This window comes from Gopherus flavomarginatus, chromosome 7 (genome assembly GCF_025201925.1).
Source record: "Gopherus flavomarginatus isolate rGopFla2 chromosome 7, rGopFla2.mat.asm, whole genome shotgun sequence".
Taxonomy (NCBI): Eukaryota; Metazoa; Chordata; order Testudines; family Testudinidae; genus Gopherus; species Gopherus flavomarginatus.
In genome coordinates this window covers 77205639-77227789 of record NC_066623.1, presented here as the reverse complement: position 1 = coordinate 77227789, position 22151 = coordinate 77205639, and the positions used below count along the sequence as shown (strand labels likewise).

The 22151-nt window shown below is 39.4% G+C and overlaps 1 protein-coding gene across 1 annotated transcript in view; it reads right to left on the bottom strand.

Moving 5' to 3' along the window:
• Window positions 1-22151, bottom strand: part of COL11A1 (collagen type XI alpha 1 chain) — a 228243-nt gene that overhangs the window by 7641 nt on the left and 198451 nt on the right. The window contains exons 55-63 of the mRNA XM_050963625.1: window positions 14902-14955; window positions 14213-14320; window positions 14074-14127; window positions 4351-4404; window positions 3205-3312; window positions 2504-2557; window positions 2364-2399; window positions 2182-2235; window positions 993-1242 (exon numbers count right to left, since the gene is read on the bottom strand). Coding sequence (XP_050819582.1) covers window positions 993-1242; window positions 2182-2235; window positions 2364-2399; window positions 2504-2557; window positions 3205-3312; window positions 4351-4404; window positions 14074-14127; window positions 14213-14320; window positions 14902-14955 — 772 coding nt within the window. The remainder of the gene's footprint in view (window positions 1-992; window positions 1243-2181; window positions 2236-2363; window positions 2400-2503; window positions 2558-3204; window positions 3313-4350; window positions 4405-14073; window positions 14128-14212; window positions 14321-14901; window positions 14956-22151) is intronic.

The window sequence follows — 22151 nt, the reverse complement described above, 5'->3', positions numbered from 1 at the left end:
AAGGCAACCATCTGTTTTTATCTGTCTAGAGTGAAAACAATAAGTATTATTAAATTGTCAAAATGTATTTTTGCTCTCATTTTAAAATGTGAAAAAATTACTTTGAACGGGGTGAAATATTCATTACAATAAAAGAAATATAAAAGCAGGAGAGCTGTGTGAAAGTTGGCCTTCATTTAAAGCTTACCAGAGAGAAAGTGCAGTTTAAATATATAAATAAACAAAAATAAACAAAGCTATTTCTCTGAAACACTGCCTAATTTATGACTCTGCATTTTATTTAACTTTAACACCGGAAAGTACTTGTCTTAATATTGCCATATGATCTTGAATATGTCCCTACATTTCACAAAAACCTCAGTCTTTTTTGCTCAATGTCTTTTTAGGATGAAAGAATTATGAAGGAATTTATTGTGAGCAGTATTCAGTAATGTTTTGTACAACTCTCTGATCATTTTTTGAAAATTCTGGACTAATATTTGTAGCACCTAATACAAACCTGCATCCAGCAACTCACCCCCAGATTTAAAACAGTTATATCTTTGGGGTGAAATCTTGGCATCATTGTTGCTAAGCTCCTGTTGACTTCAATGGCACAAGGACTTCACCCTTTGTTTTTTGGGAAAAGGTGGTTTTGTAAAATGCAAAGTCTACCTTTCTAAATAAACATTTAAACTTTTATTTCTCTTCTTGCTAATACGCTTTTTTTTGGTAAAGCAATTTGTAAAAGCTTTACATCTAAAACCAGACTGGCTGTATTGCATATGTAATGAACTCTTGCTTTACAGCCACAGAATTTCTATAGTTGAAATTAAATTCACCATGTTTATAAATGGCTTTTTTTCCCCCTGCAATAATGGATTTAATGAACATTTTCTTAGCCTTTCTTTAGAGACTATATTAACTATATAACTAGAATTAATAAGCTGACAATATACTTCAGTAAATCATAACCTCAGCCCATTTGCTCTTGTCATGTAATATTAACATACCGTCTGGGAAGTCTGGGTGGCAGAGTTGTAGATCTTTGCAAGTTCGGGCTGGGTTGTTCTGAGTGCCCATTGGATATTTCATATGTTCAATATCTTGCTTCAGAGAATTGAGTGAACCAAATATTTCCTCCATGCCATCAGAATAATCCAGGATGTTATCAGCTGCATCAGCCAGCATGTAATCCGGAGATCTTCTTGTCTTTTTGGGTGACTGGATTGGCAAAGGCTGGATAACTTCCCCAGGAGGACCCTGTAAATTACATCACATACTTTGGTTGCCTTTTAATTTTATTTTCTAGCTGCATAAATAGATTGATAGATGGAAATCCTGGCTGGAGGTCATTTGAATGGTCTGTCTTCTTTTTTATTTTATTTATTTTTCTCGAATTTCCTTTGGTTTGGTCAAGGCTTGATTACAGAGAGAGAGAGAGAGAGAGAGAGAGAGAGAGAGACAGAGATTCTTCCTGGTCCTTATATGGGAGCAGAGCAGGGGGAATGCCATATGGAGCAAAATCACAGTCCACATGCTCAGAAAAATGTAGGGACTGCATTATCCCTGCTCCCCAGAGGGCCCACAATGCCCCAAAGGGGGCAGGCAAGAGGTAGGCCTGGGCTTCACCCCCAGTGTCCACCACCACACTGCCTAGCAGAGCCAATCAGCCACTTGGGGAAGAGTAAGTTGCCCTCAAATGGGGTGCAGTTCTGGGGTTACTTGCCCCAGTGCACCTGAGAAACAACCTGAGACAGACAGTCTCTTAGTATGCTCACACTGGAATGAAACCAAAAATATTTGAAATTTCCAGAGAATCAAAATTCCTCCATCAATTGCATTTCAGATTGAGAAAATGTTTCATTTCAATTGTGACTTCTTTTTTTGCATTTTATATTTTATAAAATCAAAAAATGGAAAATCAAAATGTTATGTTCTGAAAAAGGAAAAGTGTTTCCTTTTTTCCTCCCAAATTTTTGTTTCAGAATGAATTTTGTCAGAAGCATCATGTTTCTGTGAAATTTTTTGCATTTATGGACTGGAATTTTCCAACAGAAAAGCATTCGGTTTGAAATATTTCCAGCCAGCTCTAATATTTCCCTTTTCTGCCATTTTCCAAAGTCCTACCTGCGGGCATTATAAAATAAGATCATTTGGACCATTAACTGAATGCATCGTCAAATACATGATTTTACTTACGGGAGGACCTGGGGGGCCAGGTAAACCACCATCACCCTTTTGACCACCAGGACCCTGCAAATCAGTGAAAGAAACGCTATGTTAGCAGTCTTGGAAAAACAAAACAGCAGATTTTTTTTTTTTTAAGAAAACCACCAACCCCAAGGGAAACTGCAGAACGAGTGTGGAGAGGAGTTACTTACAGTGGATCCTTTGGAACCCTTTGGACCTTGAGGACCCTAGGGGACAATGGACACAGTTACATTGAGTTGTACGCAAACTAAGATGGGAATATTTTGAACTGAACAATATTTGGCAAGACGCCTTGGATGTAATTACTTACAGGTAAACCAGGAGGGCCAGGGGGGCCGAGTGGACCAGCAGGACCGGGAATGCCCTAAAGAAGAATGAGCAGAAACGACATTATTCTATCTGCATTGTTTCTGCTATACTGAGCAATGGTGACAGGCACTAAGATGACTAGTTAAGTACACCTACAGAGTAGTTCTACGCAGGGTTTGAGTCAGCTTAATGATCTAGACCCTGTTTTATTATTAACATGACATGCCAATTTGAGTTCTGTTTTTGTTCCTCTCGTCCTCCAAAGTTCATAAGCCAGTACCCCATCCACTCCCAAATCCTCCTTAAGGTTCACTTTTGACATCATGCACACAGAATGCTGCTAGTTGATAAAAGCTAGGCAGATGATGAGCTACATTGTGAGCACAGCTAGTGTATGTGAAAATGTTGAACAAATTGTTGTGACCATGTCCTTTACCAATTTGTTTGTTTCATCCATCTATTGAGTCTTGTCCATAAGCTACATTCTGAGTTCTTTAGCTTTTTGACACGTTTGTATAGCACCTAACACAATGGGACCTTGATTCCTGAATGGGGATTCCAGGTGCTACTGCAATTTAAATGCTACTCAATTATACAAGATCTGTGCAAATGGTTTAGAATTCAAATTCTCTTCTTCTTGACTTGGCAGAGAGGATAAGCTTGTACAGAGCTTAAATGGAAACAAAAGTGTGTTTTACTAACTGTATCGCCCTTGGCTCCAAGAGCTCCTTGTGGACCTGGAAGACCCCTGTCACCCTTTTCACCCTGTTCTCCTGGAGGTCCAATCAGACCAATCAGACCGGGATGTCCCTAGAAAAGAGGCAGAGAAAAATAAGATTGAAGGTCAATGTATATAACTATGAATACATGTAAATTAAATGAGAAATATACATTGATAGTTTAGGGTATTGAAAAGTCATCACTGAACGTATTTACAGAGAAATCCTAAAAACCCTAAAAACAGTAGGCACACAATTATTCTACAGGTACATGCATTTGCAGACATTTATGCTCAGAGATTACCTGCAGAGTTAACCAGTTATTTCATGAAAAATAAATCTGTGAGTGCTACATAGTAGCTACTTACTGAAGCCAGTGAAGAAATAACAATTCCTATCAGTACAGGCGTCACACTCTTGTCAGTATTTAAATGCTCCAAACACATTTGTAAGTAGAGTTGTAAACCACCTCAGTATGAAATAAACATTTTTTAAATACCTGATCCAAGTATGTAAATGTATGGACTTCACACCAAACAATGTCCCTTTCTACCTACAGTTCCTCTTGCCCTGATAGCTCAATGGGATTTCAGTGCCTATTTCTCTTAGGATCCTTTGACAAGCACATCCTTTATCTTTAAAGTCATTACTCCTATTACTTCACACTAAAGACATACACAATTGTTCTGTATTTATATTTTGTGGCTTTTTATATATAAAAAAGCTAATATGTCTTATTTCCAATTATGAAACTATATGCTTTTCCCCTATGGATTTCTGTGGGCTCTTAATAACAGAGAAAAGCCAGAGAAAGTAAATTTACCTTCCAGGCAATGATTTTTCCTTTCTATCTGAATGCTCCTGGGATGGGCAGATGTGGTCTACCATTTCATTATTTTTTATTATTATTATTATTATTATTATTATTATTATTATTATTATTATGGCAGTGGAGAGTTGATTGATGGGTGCCATGGACCTTTCGTGTCACTATGACATCTTTTATACAACAGAAATACGTTGTTGTTTTTTGTCTTATACATTCAGCCAACACTTGGCTTTTAGACTGATGCCATAATTATGGAATCTTTCTCAAACTGAAGACACAAAGTGAGAAATTTCCACCTACCTTCTCACCCTTGGAACCTGGATCCCCCTTCAGTCCAGGCAAGCCAGGTGGACCCTAAATAGGTCAATGGAAATAATGTTAAACACAAGTTTTAAATGACATGGTAGGATGCACTCATAATATTTATGTGAAATAATAAAAGTACTGTAAGTTCATGTACGATGGCATTCAATGGCTGATGACGGGCTGGGTGTACAACTTAGGGCACAAGATAATCTATAAGCGTATGCTTAAAAGAAACATTTCTGATTCATTGCACTAATAGAATAGCTGATTTTGACAAGACTAGGAAGTGGAAGCAAGGGCCTGTGTGACTGGAAATTTATGAGGAAAGAGCTCTTTAAAGGTCAATTAAAAGTCTCCACATGGCACTGGAAATACCCAATGAAGCATGTGAAAGTTAATCAAATTTTCTTATCTATGTTTTGTTGATTTTATTACAGTACTTTTGCTTGTGGGCACATTACATGCTTTTCATTACTTCTTCAATAATGCTTGTTCTTTATTATCCCTATCCTGTTCTAATACAGTGGTAAAGAGACCTCTTAATTCACTTAAGTTGGTAGTGAGGATCAGTAATGTCTGGCACATTGTTAATCAGGTGTCTTATATTAATTTCCCCCTATTTTGTTATTGGTTTGAGAGCCACTCCTTATTTCAGTCCAAGGTTAGGGTATTATCTTGGCAGTACGGAGCTCAGGGTTTAATTCCCTGCTCAGTCACAGACTTCCTGTGTGACCTTGGGCAAGTTGCTTAGACCCAGGCTTTTAAAGGTACTTAGGCCTTGCTTTGCTCAGCACTGCCACTTTTGAAAATGAGACTTGACTGTCTAAGTCATTTAGGGCCAATTTTTAAAGGTACTTAGACACCTAAGTTCCACTGATTTCAATGGGAGTTAGACACCTCAATACCTTCAGAATTTTGTCCCTTAGGCCTTGCAATGTGAGCAGAGCAATGTCAAAATACCTTTAAAAATATGGGCCTTAGTTTCTCTGTGCCTCAGTTCCCCAAGTGTAGAATGGGGATTATAGCCCTTCCCTACCTCACAAGGTGCTATGAGGATAACACATTAAAGACTATGAGGCACTTAGACACTATAGTGATGGGGGCCATATAAGTACCTAAAATAAATATTTTTTCTCTTAAAACAATGCCAACAATCATGTATACAGCAACACAACAGTAGATGGTGCTTCCTAAAAGAGAGTCAGACACACTCTTTGCCACAATTTTGGTCTGTAATTGGTCCTTGGGAAGCAATGCTAATGCTGCTTCCGTCAGCTCTTAGCAGGGTGCTTAAAAAATAAAAGCTGCACAAAAGTATGAAGCACTATTTTATCCAGTTAGAATTCATGCACCACTGGACACCAGTGGGGAAACGTAGGGCCTGACTCTTCAAATTTGGTCATGTGAGTGGTCATTTTTCATATAAGTAATCCAATGGAAATCAATGGCACTACTTGCCTAAGATTTGCAGGATTGTGCCCTTACTTGGCACTATGTAGGGAGATGTATTATTAAATTACAAGCATTCATAAACTAACAAGAACCACTACTCAGGTTTTATGAACCTGTATATGGAGATTGTCAGCTCTACTGTAAATTTTGCCCAAGCTGCCATGCTGCCAGATTCAGCCATCATGATAGCAGTGTGCATAGATTCAACAATGGCTTACGGAATATCCCATAAGAATTGGACTGGACAAAATGTTCTCAAAACACTAATTTCTCAGAGATTTAGAAGGGAACTGCCTTCCAAATGGCATCAGTTTGAATTTACCAAATTTGTTTTGGTATCCTACAGTATGCATCTTTTAAAAAGTTTTTGGGAAAGCCTACGTATGACGACAATGATATTATAAAATACTCTATTGCCAGTGCCATAGTTTTTCTGAACCACTCATGCCTGTGACTCTGTGAAACTGTGATTCACACTAACCTTGTAAACAAATGCAATTAGAATGAGGAGTTAAAATGGGAGCCTTTAAAAAAATAACATCACAGTGACTGCATTAGCACTATGTGTTTAATGTTGACACGAGCTGAAATGCAATTTCTTTCGATGCAATGTAAATATATTTCAAACTATAATACCTAGAGGAGACTGTTAAATTTTTATTGACAATTTAAAAATCTTAATCTAACAAGGTTCCATATTCTTAAATCTATCTCTACAGTATAATGATTATAAAAGATGCTCTTGTGGCACATTTTGAATCAACTTTTTTATTTGCAGGTTTTTTTTTAAAAAAGTAGACCTGGGAGACGGCTACTTAAGCACAGCCCATAACATAAGAAACCACAAACACATACAATAACATGAGAGATTAAGAGGTTTGAATGGACATAATCTCATTATCTGGTAGTTAAACTTACTGCTATCAGAATCAGTTTTAAAAGAGACTAGACAGAACCCACAGAAGTATGTGGTGCTCAATATCTAATTTAGAAATGGAACATCTGAAACGTCTACAAATTGACACTGGCAGGAGTCATTCCCAGGATTCCTGAGATGGAAAGTAGGGTACCATGATGTGAGATCTGAAGACAGGAAAGTAAAAGTGGAAGTGGGGAGCTAGAGGACTCTATAGGAGTTGGAAAATACCTTCCCAAGAGTACAAAATGGAAAATCCTGAAGCTGTCATTCCCACTGCATAAAGAGCTTCTGACATCACATCCTCTGCTCTGGGTGTAAACCAGTCTTCCCTAATTTTCATTTGTGAGTGAGTTTAGAACTCTCAAATGCGCGTTTGCTTGAGGCAGATATAGTGGGCCACATTTTGTTTTGACTTAATGGAGGTTGCACTGAAGGAGGTAGTGAGATAGTAAATCAGGGCAGAATTTGGCCTAATATGCAAGCTTCCTCATGTTGTTCAGCCAATGCACTTCTTTCTGCTCTTCCAGGTCTGGGTTATTTTGGAGAAGAGGTTGTAAATCACGTCAAATTGATGATTTTGTAATGTCTTCCAATGAGGGTGAAGTGCTCCTTTTTCTTGTGGCCTAAGAAAGACCTGGCCTTGGCTTCTAGATTTCTGTGTGGCCCTGCACCTAGCCAAAACATGAGAAAGGGAGAGGTTCAGAGTTTCAGAGCTTGAATTCTGTCAAGGGGAAAAAACAGGGACAAGACAGGGATCTTAATCACTCTCAGCTCCATAGGACATCCACTCAGAAGTGTTTACAGTCCAAGGCTCAGCCGAACTGCACGTGGTAGAATACGCCACCCTGGTTTTTTAGGAGGATCCAGTGTTAGATGATGCTAAAAGAAATCTGCCAAAGGGCTCCACTGGTGTTGTGCTGACTGGGAGGCAGGATAAAATTGCAGGAAGCCATAAGGCCTGGGGATCCACACCAACATCACTGAGCTTCTACAGATCCCCCAGAAGTACACAGGGTTTGGAGCACTTTGAACTCCTTGCTTATTTCAGCTCTGACACAACCAAAGGTTGATCTTGTGAGCACTCCTCAAAACCGATGGAAGAATTTGGAATGAACTTCATGATAGGCCACTCTCATCATTTTCCTTTCCCCTTCTGCCTCCTTGAGAGTTGTTCTGTTAACTTTAACAAGGACATAAGGCAATTCTATTAAGATATTAATCTTGTAATAATTACAACAAATGTGTTTACTTTTTTAAAAGCTGGAAAGATGAGAGCAGATCTGTATGTTTGGAAGAACCCTTCGCTTACAAACTTGATAATCTCTTGCTATTTGTATGAGGAATAATTCTGATTTTGTTTAAATTGTACAGAATACAGTGAAAATCCAAGTGATGCAGGGCATATGCACATGTAGTAGAGGCATTAATTTCTGAGCCATTAATCTCACATTGCACATGTGTACATTGGGGAGGGGAGGTGCTAAATTGATCCAGTATCTCATCACTACCAGTCTCCTGCTGGCAGGGGCATACGTGAAATTATGATATGGTATAGCAGTCATAAGTGACACATTCAATGTGGCACAGATTCAGAAGTGCCACAACTCTTCATGTACAAAATTTTATTCAATGTGTACCTTTTCCATTTCTACTTCAGGATATCAGTCGATACAAAAGACTAGGCAAATACATAATTCTTGAACAAAAAGGGAAAAGGAAAACAGGACTGATATGTTTTTAAGCTTCTGGAATATAGAATCAAACATTTTCACCTGCAGCGTGTTGTACTCTGCTGCATATCTACTTTGGCATGCTTCTCACAACTGCAGTCCATTGGGAACGCAACCTAAACTCAGCAACTGCTGTCTCTGAACTTTATTTCAGATGTGAACCAAAGTTTAATATGCTGCTATGTAAATATAATGATTTACTAGAGCTAGCTAATCAACAGGCAATCTTGAATTCTTATTTTCAGTGGTATATAACTCATTAATATACGTCGCTTCTGATTGAAATCGGGCATTTAAAATAGCCTCAGGACAGGTCTTTTAACCATACATTTTATTTTAAATCCCCTGGGACATTTTTGCTACTTAAATGTGAAAAAGGATGTTTAATGACTAGTAAATTTTTGTTTTAGAAGAAGAAAGATGGTTCTTTGATTAAGGCACAGACTCTGGGTTCAGTTCCTGACTCATCCACAGATTTCTTGTCTGATCTTGAGCAAGTCATTTAATCTCTGTGCCTCAATTCTCCCTCTGCACAAAGGGGATAGTAATAGTATCTTTCTCCCACTCTTTGTCTTGTCTATTTAGATTGTAATCTCTTCAGGAAGGAGCTGTCTTTTCTTTTTGTGTAGTGTCAAGACCCTGATCTTGCTTGGAGCCTCTAGTGATACTTTTCACTGGTGACACAGGTTTCAGAGTGGTAGCCGTGTTAGTCTGTATCAGCAAAAACAATGAGGAGTCCTTGGGTTACCTTAGAGACTAAATTACTTTTATTAATTTATTAATTCAATTTATTATTAAAATTTATTAATTTTCCCTCTGTTGATACTCACACCTTCTTCTCAACTGTTGAGAATAGGCCACTTCCACCTTGATTGAATTGGCCTCGGTAGCACTGACCCCCCACACTTGGTAAGGCAACTCTCATCTTTTCATGTGCTGTAATACATATACTGCTTACTGTATTTTTCACTCCTGTATCTAATGAAATGGGTTTTAGCCCATGAAAGCTTATGTCCAGATAAATTTTAGTCGCTAAGGTGCCACAAGGACTCCTTGTTTTTTTTTTAGCGATACTGTAATACAAATTATATATCGATTGAGAGACGTTACATCACAGTTCATTGGGAGAAACAATTCCAGCCCTGAGAAAAGTATAAATACATGTTCTGAAGCTCTTTCTTATTTATAGGGTAAAATCATGGGTTTTGAACATTTGCAAAAATCTATGTTAGTCAGCCAGAATGTGCCCATAAAATGTTCCAATCAATGAAAAAAAAAATCTACTCTTCTTGTTAAGATACACACAAGAAAGTGAAAAGGTGTTTCAGAGGTGAAAGTCCTAGCAAGGACTAATTCAGGAAGTATTTTACTTTAGATGATGAATTGCACATATTCTCAGCCACATTTGTAAAAGCTGTGAGAACCTGATGATAAGCTCTGCAGCTGTTATAGCTAAAACCCAACCCTCAGTACCTGGCTTCAGAAGTGAGGGGGAAGTAGGGCAGGAATCCTCTTCACAAAGGATGTGTGGAACATCTGTATAGTTAATCTGCAAAAGCTACTTCAGTCCTAGGGCCTATGCAGGGGTACTTATTCCTGCCAGGCCATGAGAGGAGGGGAAGGTACAAGGAAATGCCTCCTGCCTTCTGACCATCATCCAGCCTTTTCACTTATGCATGGTTGAACCACACCACTTCTGCAATAAAAGGAGGGACTGAATTTGCCCCTTGCGGCACCAGCATCTTGATGTGATGTGGTTGCATTATTGTGCACATCAGCAGCAGTTAAAACTTCCAGCCACAAAAGAAACAATTGCTTTTATTTAATGTGTGACAGCAGTAGGACATACCCTTGTATGTCATTTGAGAACTTGACACTTGCTCTTTCATTTCACTCAACCATGACTGTGTCCATGTTCTATGTCAAAGTCTTCATCCCTAACGTGTCATTCTGGAAATGTATTAAACACCTTCTGTTCAGCATCAGAATATGTATTACCTCTTCCTGACGGCTGAGCAGCATCACCTCAGAGGCAGACCTTCTAGAACTTCCTCATGACTAAAAGCCTTCCAATCTTCCAGTCTGCCCACGGCCATTTTCTCTCTTGAAACCCACCAACTTTCTCTCTTCCCACCTTGCAGACAGAGCTGTAACTAGCTATTTTTGTGCCTGAGACAAGAATATAAAATTGCACCCTCCCTACTCCATATAATTTCATAGTAGTTACTTCGTAAAAAAGAAAAGAAAAATATGTAAATAACAATAATAATAATAATAATAGAACATTTATTTATTTTAATCATAAGATCCGTGTACAAAATCAACTAAATATATATAAGGTGTGCATCATAGTGCATCATGAACTGTGAGGGTTGGGGCTCCCAGCCTGGCGCAGGGGTCAGGGCCAGGGCTCGCCTTGCAGCCGCACACTGGGGCCAGAGTCAGGGCTCACAGCCCGGCGCAGGGGTCGGGGCTCACAGCCCAGGGTCAGGGCTCGCAGCCGCACACTGGGTTTGGGACACACAGTCGTGCACTGGGGTCGGGGTCAGGGCTCGCAGCCGCACACTGGGGTCGGGGTTAGGGCTCACAGCCACGCACTGGGGTCGAGGTTAGGGCTCACAGCCGCGCACTGGGGTTGGAATTCGCAGCTGTGCACTGGGGTCGGGGTCAGGGCTTGCAGCCGCATGCTGGGGTTGGAGTTGGGGCTCACAGCTGCACATCGGGGTTGAGGCTCACAGCCCGGGGTCGGGATTCACAGCTGCACACTGGGGTCGTGGCTTACAGTTCGGCGCAGGGATTGGGGTCTGGGCTTGCAGCCATGCGCCGGGGTCAGGGCTCACAGTCCAGCACAGGGTTTGGGTTCGCAGCCCGGCGCAGGGGTCAGGGTCAGGGCCAGGGCTCGCAGCCTGGGGTCAGGGTTCACAGCCTGGTACAGGGGTTGGGGTCGGGGCTCACAGTCCGGCGCAGGGGTTGGGGCTCACAGCCTGGCGCAGGGGTTCGGGTCGGGGCTCACAGCCACGCAGTAGGGTTGGGGTCAGGGCTCACAGCCATGTGCCTGGGTCAGGGCTCACAAGTCTAGCACAGGGGTCGGGGTCGGGACTCGCAGTCTGGCACAGGGGTTGGGGCTCACAGCCCGGTGCAGGGGTCGGAGTCAGGGTGAGGGCTCGCAGCCACGCACTAGGGTTGGGGCTCGCAGCCGCATGTCCCTATTGGGGTCAGAGTTCACAGCCTGGCACAGGGGTCGGGGCTTATAGCCCCACAGCTCCACATAGGGGTCGGGGCTCGCAGCTATGTGTCGCAATCGGTGCTCACAGCCTGGCACAGGGGTCGGGGCCCGCTACCCGCCACTTAACCAGGTCGCAGCCCCCAGTTTGAGAACCAATGCTTTATAATTACTGTAGGGTGTATTCTATTTATTTTCTATTTACATTGCACATTCATCATGACACTATGTGCATATTATGTGACTATAATTTTTCATAAATTGTAAGAATTTAAAACTTAATTTGTCTTTTTCTGCGCCCCTCAGTTTTGCGCGCCCGAGGCAAGTGCCTCACTCACCTCGCCCTTGCTACGGCACTGCTTGCAGATGTCTGTACGCATCCTCAGAGGGTTTAATAACAAATCAAATTCTTTATAGGACTGCAGACTGGGCTAATACAATGTATCTAGTCAATCCAGACGAATCTCAACTCAACTATTTTGGCAAGCGAGAGACCTGAGACCTCTCTAATAGCCAGATCACCTTTGCTTAGCTGCAGAGACCCGGACCATCTGGCCAGGTATTGTAGATTTAAAATTTAGATTTGTAGATTTATAATACAAGGCTGGATTGAGAACAGCAACAACTTGCTGTTCATCATATTAGTTTTTCTATTCATTAGGAAGGACTTATTAAGAAAATTATGCCACTACTTCTACTGACTACTAGGACTTCTATGTGCTTCCTTTCCTTTGGCCTTCTTTATTAATGTGCAGCAATATTAATTTGGCCATTGAGCCATTTTTAAGAGATAAAGGAGTATTAAATACCACTCAGCAGCAGACAATTTCCTGGGGTTGTGGTGACTGGGCTGAGTATGAATTAATTTGTGGAGTATTAGTTCCTTGCTTTGCAGCCATATCAATATTATAGTCACAAAACATAGTTTGATGACTAATAAACTGCCCTGAAGTAACAATAAAACAGAAAGCATATTCTGAGACTTAGCTAAAGAGTTAACACAACAATTCATCATAAAAAACAACTTTGCAGCGGGCTACAAAGTTCTGTAGGTTTTCCCCAATAATGCACTGTGCAGGAGTGCACTTCTGCTAGTTTCTTTCATGAGCAGCTGTTTATATAATAGGTGATGATTCCAAATTATCTTTCCATTTAATCTTAAATGCTTGGGGAGTAATAAGGACAAATATTATAGTAACCCCCAAAATAGATCTGAGGCTGTGATAAGGGCAGGATAAAGTAGAATAGTAATGTAACAGCTCAGAGTCCAAAAGAAGAAGAAAATGAGAAAATAAACCATGTAACAACATGCAGGTTGCTGTGCAGTATAAAAATGAAGACTTGATGAGCTGCACTGAGTAGTTTCTAAGGATGACATCCCTCATCTGTGACCTCTTTGAGACAGCTTTTTAGGATGAGATTTTAAAGGGCCCTACAGGACTTTGGTGTCCAAAACCCATTGACTTTCAATAGGCGTTAGGTGCCTAATTCCCTCAAGCCCCTTTGAAAACCTCAGCCATAAACTATTTCTTGGGCAAGGAATAGTGAATTAAAGATGGAGTATGGCTCTGCCTTGCTAGGAAACCCTCTGATACTGAATTTTCTTGCGTTTCAGTGATTAGTTAGACGCTCTAGTCTTTTGCACCAGAAATTACATGTACCTACATGACCTCTATTACCAGCAAAGGCTGCATTGAAATCACTAGTGCCAAGGAAATGTTCTTTTACCAGGATTATTTTTTTTCTGTGTGGTTTCTGCTGTTATGAAGGCCATAAGGCCTTACATTCATTAGTGCTTGTTTGGAGACAAACACATTTTTTGATAGTATACATTGTTGCACTTGTATATGTTGGTTTTTATTCTAAGATTGACCAGAGGACCAGTCTTATGCCAATGTAACTCCACTGATTCCAGTGCAGTTGCTATGTTCTATAACTGGATAAAGCAGTTGTAAAGCAGGCACTCAATATTTTCAAACACAGAAGGATAAAAACCTTGTAACCACTGATTTGTACTATCAGTTTCCCCAGAATGTATACAGGGACCTTAACAGTACATTTTTAAGGATTTTTCCTCTTTGGGTATGTCTACACTACCCACCAGATCAATCCAGCGGGGGTCGATTTATTGCATCTAGTCTAGACATGATAAATCAATCCCTGAGCACTCTCTCATCAACTCCTGTACTCTACCGTCGCGAGAGGCACAGGCAGAGTCAACGGGGGAGTGACAGCAGGCAACTCACCACAGTGAAGACACCGCAGTGAGTAGGACTAAGTATGTCGACTTTAGCTATGTTATTCACTTAGCTGAAGCTGCATAACTTAGATTGATCCCCCCCAGTGTAGACCAGGCCTTTGACATAACATTGGAAGGAAGGAAGGATACTCACCATAGGACCAGGTGGTCCATCCTGACCTGATGCTCCAGGTAGACCTTGTTCTCCCTATAAGAAACAATTAAGATTTCTTAAAAAGTGGATATACAAGATAAAAAAGATAACAATATTGCTATATACTCAATGAACTTACCACAGGGCCAGGAATACCACGGAGACCCTCTGGACCAGGTTTTCCTGAAGGTCCCTGAGGACCAACTGGTCCTGTTTTTCCAGGTGCACCTTCTGACCCAGGTTCACCCTACAAGGAAGCACATATCAGATCACATCATTAATGGAGTTGATTATCCATGGCTCGGTATGGGTGCACAAGTGAGACAGAGGGCACAAGGAATTTTTCACACCCTTTTCCAAGAGATGATCACAGTCTGAATCTGTTCCCCTCAGAGCAGACTTGGCCCCTGACTGAAAACTGTGATAACCTGCCCTAAAGTTTATGAGATGGACATGACCATGTTCTCCCCTTCTTTTCTGCACTAGTGAGATGACCTGGCCTTGCATTTGTGAGCAGCACACACAGCAAACCATCAAATACCTCTAGAAGCTTCCTTCCAGGGGGATGCCTCTGTACTGCCCCCTACTGTAGACTATGCATTAAATACAAATGAATTGTGCAGCAAAATTAAAGCAAAAGAATTTCACAATTTATATATTAAATTTAGGCCCTTTAATTTGAGTTATTTACAACTTAACTGTGATTACTTTGGTAGGTTTAAAATATCACATACAGTCTGTAGAATAAATAGCTTAGAAAAAGCATGATTTAGTTTTTGGAATGGTTTTTGTATTTCACTGTTTGGAACAAATGGTCTTATTTATTACCTTTGCACCTTTTTCACCTTGTCTGCCCTCAGCACCAGCTGCTCCAGGAGGGCCCTGTAAAAGAAGGAAAAGGTATAAGGTATGAAATAAATACTGGTTCATAATTATAGTATATTACAATTATATTAAAGTGCTGAAAATATGATCTGAAATGTTCTTACAATTTCCTATAAATCAGTGAATAATAAAATTGGCAAATGTTAATAATAATAAAAATAAAACATTTCTTGACCATTTTATCAATAAAATGAAAAATCCCTCTTACCCCCCATTAAACCTTTTTTTAATTTTCATACAGTTTATTAGGAGCTTACAACAAATAATTGACTAGAAAATCAACTACCCTTTATAAACACAGAGCAAAAAAAGCACTCCAAATAAATATATAAGATGAGCATTTACACATCAAAAGACATAGGGAAATTTAATAAAAGTTAAGGGAAAAGGCAAATAATATTATGTACTAAATGTGGGATTTCCAAACATGCTGAATGTCTGTCTAAATCCAATCCAACTGAAGTCAATGGGACTTCTACCATTGACTTCAGTAAAAAACCTAGGTACTATTATATTGTGCTATTGTAAGGCTAATGGCTCATGATTCACACATCTTCACCCTCTAAGTCCTCTATACATCTATTTGTCTAAAATGTTAGGTTGCAGTTCTGGGTGTTTCTGCCCTGGATTTTGCTCAGGGCTGCAGTAGCAGTGTGTTGTGGAACAGTGATGAGGTTTAGCTATAGAGCCACATGGGGGGACTTGGGAAGGGCATGCCAACGTTCTGCGCAGCTACAGACATTACTATCCATTTTTAAAATATAAAAGAGAGAGTTTTCTCCTCCCAAACCATAAAAAGTTTAATTTTCAAATCAGGGGATTTATATATACAGTTCTTGTTACTAACAGAAGCTGTATATGAAACTTTAGCATACTGTACTGAAAATACTCACCTTGAATACCCTTAAATCTTTAAGATAAGAGACCACCTGGTTTTCATACAAAGCTAGTTTTTAGCTTGAGAAAGTTCTTCATTACAACCAGGTATTTCTTGCCTATAGCCATCGGCTGAAAAAATAGAAACTTGGAAAACTTTCTCTGTAAGAGTCATATGTCCATCTGTTTTATGAACAGTACAGAATATACAAATTGCTTATTTTTAGTTCTTAAAATGTTCAATAATATGAACAAATCCAGTAATTTCTATTTACATTCTGCGCTTCCATTCAGAATGATCAGGGATTGAGCCTTCAGAAAGGGTCAAATTCAGAACTTAAATAGCAAATACATTTTCAGTTTTATGAATGTGTGAATAGTTTTAAAGTTAAACATATACCTAAGTTCTTTGTTGGATCAGGGCCTTGTGACAAATGTGGCAATCTCCTGCAATACTTTGGGAGGTTTTACTTGATTAAGTTTATGTATCATAGTGTGCCAGGGATTGTATGTAATTCTATGGGGGAGACTGACCACGGCCCTCCAAGAACTAAGAACATTGTGTGTGTGCTGGGGAGGGGGTGGGGGGAAAGTGATTGGCAAATTCACTCAGGTTGTAACATCTCCAGAGATTTATTACTCCCTTGAAAGGCTTAATCTGGAATCTCCAGTGACTAGCAGACAAAGAAGGGACTTTTGGACAAATTATGCAGATTAAACTGACTCAGAGCCTTCTTCCCGATCCAGCAAACAGATGTAACAAAGGAAAGGGGGGCAATCCTTAAGGAAGGGTTGGATGGACTGACACCTGACAGAACCGAGGATTGGAGTTGGGGTGATCTCTGGAAAGTTCATTAGCATGTGTGTAGGTTCTTTTATTGTTTTCAATATATATTTTTCTGTAATGATTTTACCTTAAGCATAGCTGTGGTTTCTTAGAAAGAGCAGTGTGATAACGTATAACTGTGGCCATTTATGTTGTTTATATCCTCTGGAGAGAAAGCAATATAAAGATGCCGGCAATTTAGATCATCTGGCTTGCTGGGAATAACACAATGTAGAAAGGAACTGCACAACCTGGAAAAACCCCAGTCAGGAGGGAGAGAGACATAGGTCTCTGCCCAAGAGAGGTGATGATTGAGGAGCTGTAAGCCAAGAATGGTTGCCCTTGCTGGACCAAGCAGGTGGAGAGGGGGAAGAAATACATGTGGGGTTGCCCTGAACTATGACAGACATCGCTCCTCAATTTAACTTAACTAAAGCCTACTTATACTATGGCTGAATTTGGCCTGAGCTATGTCACAGCCTGACACATTATGCTGTCTATTACATTGATGCATATCTAGAGCAATTCCTGATTTACCCTAATGCTCCAAGTATTTATCATGAGTATGGAACCATCACTCATTCACTACAAAAATGAAGCCATCTCTCTGATGGAATGTAGCACCCATTATTTTCCAGCAATACTGTATAAAATTTTCCGCTAAAAGGAGGAGTGAAGTAAGCCTTTCCCATTGAATTTACTGCAACCAGAATTCAATTATCCCAAGTTGGACCTTGGCCACTCATTGTGGTTAATACTATCTACTCGTGTGAAAAATGTTGTGGGATTTTTGTAATAACTGCTGGCTCAATTTTACAAAGCAGCAGCACAGCGCTCCCTAACTACAACCGAAAGGGCTGGTTTAGTACTAACTCAAAGTAATAGGAGGAATATATAGTGTCCCCTCACCAACACCTGGTAGCAACAATATCTAGTTTTTATTTTTATTTTTTTTCAGGTCCCATATCCAACAATGTTTAGCTACCAAGAGCTGAGAAGATCATAGCTCAAGATGATCATAAGTAAAAATTATTAGCAGGAATATAAATGCACTTAGAAACATTTTAAAGACAGGAAGATTTTCTCTATTATGAGCTCTTTTTACCACTTGATAGTCATTTTTGCTTAAGTTCCTAAAAAGGTTAAAACCAACCCTTTTCAGTTGGAGAAGCTGAAAGGAGTTGAGTGCAGTAGTATTTACTTGAGAAATATGTTCCCTGAATAATCTAAGCATGCAGCTGCAACATCAATTAGCAGGGCTAAAAACACTGTGATCGCTAAATTATAAATACAATGAATCATGATTGCTAAACAAAGGGGCTGCATTCATTATCAAACAGTGCTAACGCTGCATCAAGCGCAAAGTGGCTAAATGAGCAGCACTTTCTAACAGACTCTGATTGCTGGCATGTAACAGATGGTGCTTCTGCAGAAGAAGACTGCTAATTGTTATTTATCTTACTTTCCTAGTCTTGAATTGTTGTAGTGTATGGTAAATTTTAACTGACACAAAAGTTCTCAATAACAACTTGAAATTAACGCCTGTTTTTTTCCCAGCTATCACAGTAATGTTTATGATTTTATGCTATGCTTCCACGTGGACATATTGTCAGTTACATTCCACACATGCCTCTGAAGCAGATAAAAGAAACTTTTCCCAATTTTGATGGTATATTAACATTGTAGGTGGATTTTCTTGTCTGCATTTTTTCTGCTTCAGAATTTCCTTATAATTTAAAAATTCTATGCATAGTCATCACTCATCTGATTGAAATATGCTTCTTAGTGAAGATAGCACCATTAATTATTTTCATGACACATAACCACTGTTCAGCTATTTGTTATGTTCAGAATACCTTCTGTGTATTTTTACTCAAGGGAATGAGGAACTCAGCTTCATTTTCTAGTGCAGTGGACATCCTGATGAAGCAGCAATATGCTATACTCACAATGGGGAAAAAAAACTACATTTTTTTCAAAATTCTGCCTATTATTGAAAGTGACATGTAAAAGGGTCTAACTGACAAAATAGTTACCTTGGTTTCTGACTTTCAAATGTCAGAAGCCTGCTCTCACATACCATCTAAATCTATTATCTTATGGAAAGCAGGCTGTATGCATTCTGGTTTTGAACAAAAATATGGCTAAATCATATGCTGACTTTCCTACTTTTCTTTAACTTTTTACCCTTACATTTTTAGAGTGATGCATGGAGTTTTAGCTGCAAGTGATCCAGGCATCTACTTGATACCCATAAAGCTAATATGCCAGAATGTGAGATGACATAGGGCTGGAAAACGCCCCAAAACCTTTTCAGTAAAAAGCTGAAAGGAGACTAAGAAAAAAAACACCCACTGCTTGAGAGTCCCAGTTCAGTCTGCCAGCTTTAATTGTTACTGAGTCTAAATACCACTTGTCTTTTAAGAAAGTAATGGGAAGTTAGTATCCCATTATTCAGTGGCATCCTTTCTCCCTTCCTTTTTAAACTTCATCAGCCAAAATCAATTAATTCAGATCAGAAAGTATGGGCAGCAGCTAGTGAAACATTGCAGAATCTGTATGTGCCCACCAAAGAATTTATTTTGGAATCAACAATATACTGCCATGGTTTAATCACTGATTGATTTTCTGGAAATTAAGATAAATGTCCAAATCAAGATTCTGAACAATGAGATACTTAGCTTCCTTTCAGATTTTCAGCTTGTCACCATTTTGGCTTACCAACCACATATCTGTCAATTTTTGTGGCCTTTCTACTTAATAACATTATTCCACTATCTTTAATTGAAATAGTGAAGCTGAAAAAGAATGCATCTCTTTGGAAACACAAGGCTTAAAAGAAAATGTTGGTCGCTCCAACCCATTATTATAAACAAACAGCAAAGGTTGGATGGCAAAACCCTTACTGTCCATGCAGGAGCGCCTCCAGCTTTTTTGGTGCCCTAGGTGGCGGAAGGTCTCACCCCTGAAATACCGCCCCTGACAGAGGCGGCAGAAGGTCCTGCCCCCGAAATACCGACGACGACCGAGGCGGCCGAAGATCAAGCTGCCGCGGTCGCCACCCCCCAAATGTTAGCACCCTAGGTGACCGCCTAGGTCACCTAATGGGTTGCGCCGGCCCTGTGTCCATGATAATTTGGTGCCTCCTTGGTTGCCACATAAGAATAATTAGCATTATGAAGTACTTTCCATCTTCAAAGCATTTTACAAACATTAACTGCTTCTCCCCACACACTTGCAGTGTAGGACAGTTTTATTATCCTCATTTGACAGATGCTTAATTTCACTGAGTTAGAGGGAGCATGTATCAGAGGGTGTGTGCTGACTTCCGTCAGGATAAACCCTGTCAGAAGCTCCTGAAAGTAGGAGAAAAAGTAGCCATAGTATCCCCTCCACAAGGACTGGGTACCATTCATACAGTAAATGGTAATTGCAGGTGTGGAGGTATGGCCAGGGCAGTGACTGGACATGTCCACTGAGCTGCCTCTGCTAAAGGTCTTTTGTTGGGGGTGTTCTTATACATTAATATACATAAATAGATCAGATATGTAAAATATACAGTAAGTTATTACTGCCTCTTTGAGGCCCTTTTTCAGTAAAGTACTTAACCAGGCACTTAAATCCATTTCTCTTCAGAAAAGCACCTAAGCACATGCTTAAGTCCCCTACACTTCAATGGAACTTAAGCACATGCTTAAATTTCAGCATATTCTTAAATGCTTATTTGAATCAGGGCCTGATTCTACTAAAAATATTAATCCCTGCTTCAACCACTTAGCATGCATTTCTATTTGCATCATGACATTTACTTCTTAAAAATTCCTTTTATTCCCATCATGTAGGCTACAATGACTGAATAGAAAAATATAATGCTCTGAAATATTTCATTTAGCTGCTGCTAAGCTTCTTTCAGTAAGAGAATATGAAACTGCTCTTGGCTTTATACAGCTAGAATAATCATTTCAGCATTAAAATTCCATGCTTTTTTTATTGCATAAGTTGTCCAATCTACCAGTACCTTAACAAATGTACACCAAAAATATCACAAAACCGAGAAGAATATATGTATTGGACAAATTACAATTTATTTTTCTTTCTACCTTGAATAATAATTAGGGTATTCTCCTATGTTTATACATGGTCGCTCACAATCAATATTTGCAAACTATTCTGGGCTTGCCTAAGGAACAGTAGAAAATATTTTTGGACACACACCTTTCATTTTGGAAATACTTCCATTCCTCATTAGAGCCTGAGAATTTGAGATTGTTCTTTTTTTTTAAAGTAGGTGTTTAAACTGATTTTCCCCATATATGTTTGATAATTCTTCCCTAGGTTTAATCATAATGAAATTTCTTAGAAAAACCTATAAACAGGGAAGCAATTTACACTGAATAAAATTTAGTTTGTCAACAAAATGTCCCTGGATTATAAAAATAAAGAGAGTGTGTAACAATTCTGTATTGCACATCATGCAAAGTCTCATTGGATGGGATTTCCAAAAGTACTCAGCATTGTCCTAAATCAGCTGTCATTGGAGTCCACAGGAGTTCATCACTGGATTCAACAGAAGCAGAACCAAGTCAATATTGAGTCCTTTATTAAAAACATATTGAATGGGCGTGACTTTCTAATCAACTGATATCTTAGGGCACATAGCTCGCCTCACTCCTCTCTTGTTGTGCATAATCTTGGAAAACCAGAAGATCTGTCCATTCAAACCATGAAGTTGCTGCAACTGAATGTTTCCATTGCTAGAGCTGATGTCCCTAATTTTCTAAGCAGTGTGCCCACAAATTCATGCTAGATTTGCATGCACAATTACTATGATTGCTTGCACAATAACTATTTAAATGTGTGAAGATTTCTGAACATACATTTATCTGATTTGATAAATGCATACAGTTATGAAAATTAGAGCCCGTAACACGATAATAATGGTCTAAATAAATTAAAAAGCAACTACTGTATTCAAGAACATATTTAATCATTTTTACCAACTATATAGATGATTGCCATCAGTGTACTGCCACAAAATGTTCTTAAAAATGAAATGGTGGTTAGCTGACTTAGTAAAATATAGAGTATTACTATTGTGAAAATAAATGTAAATGTAGTATTTAGTTCTGAAGACACACTGCTGTCTCATAAAAACAGCTACTCTACCTGAAGCTGTTCAGAACTGCATGGTGATATATATCCCTATAGCCTGAGCTCAGAAAGGTGACTTTAATGTGCATCTGAATATATTAACTATGACACTCAGAATCTTCCATTATTTGGTCAGCCATAGGCTGCACACTTTCTTCTGCTGAAGACTAGACCAAAGTGAACCAGACTTTCATTGTGTCCGTGCTAGAAAAGTGTGATGCACTTTTCCTGGGAATGCCCACAAAAATCTAGGGATCTTCAGCTGTCACATCATGCACACTTCTTAATATGTATTGCTCAGAAACAGCATACCACTCCGGTGCTCCAAACATTGCACTGG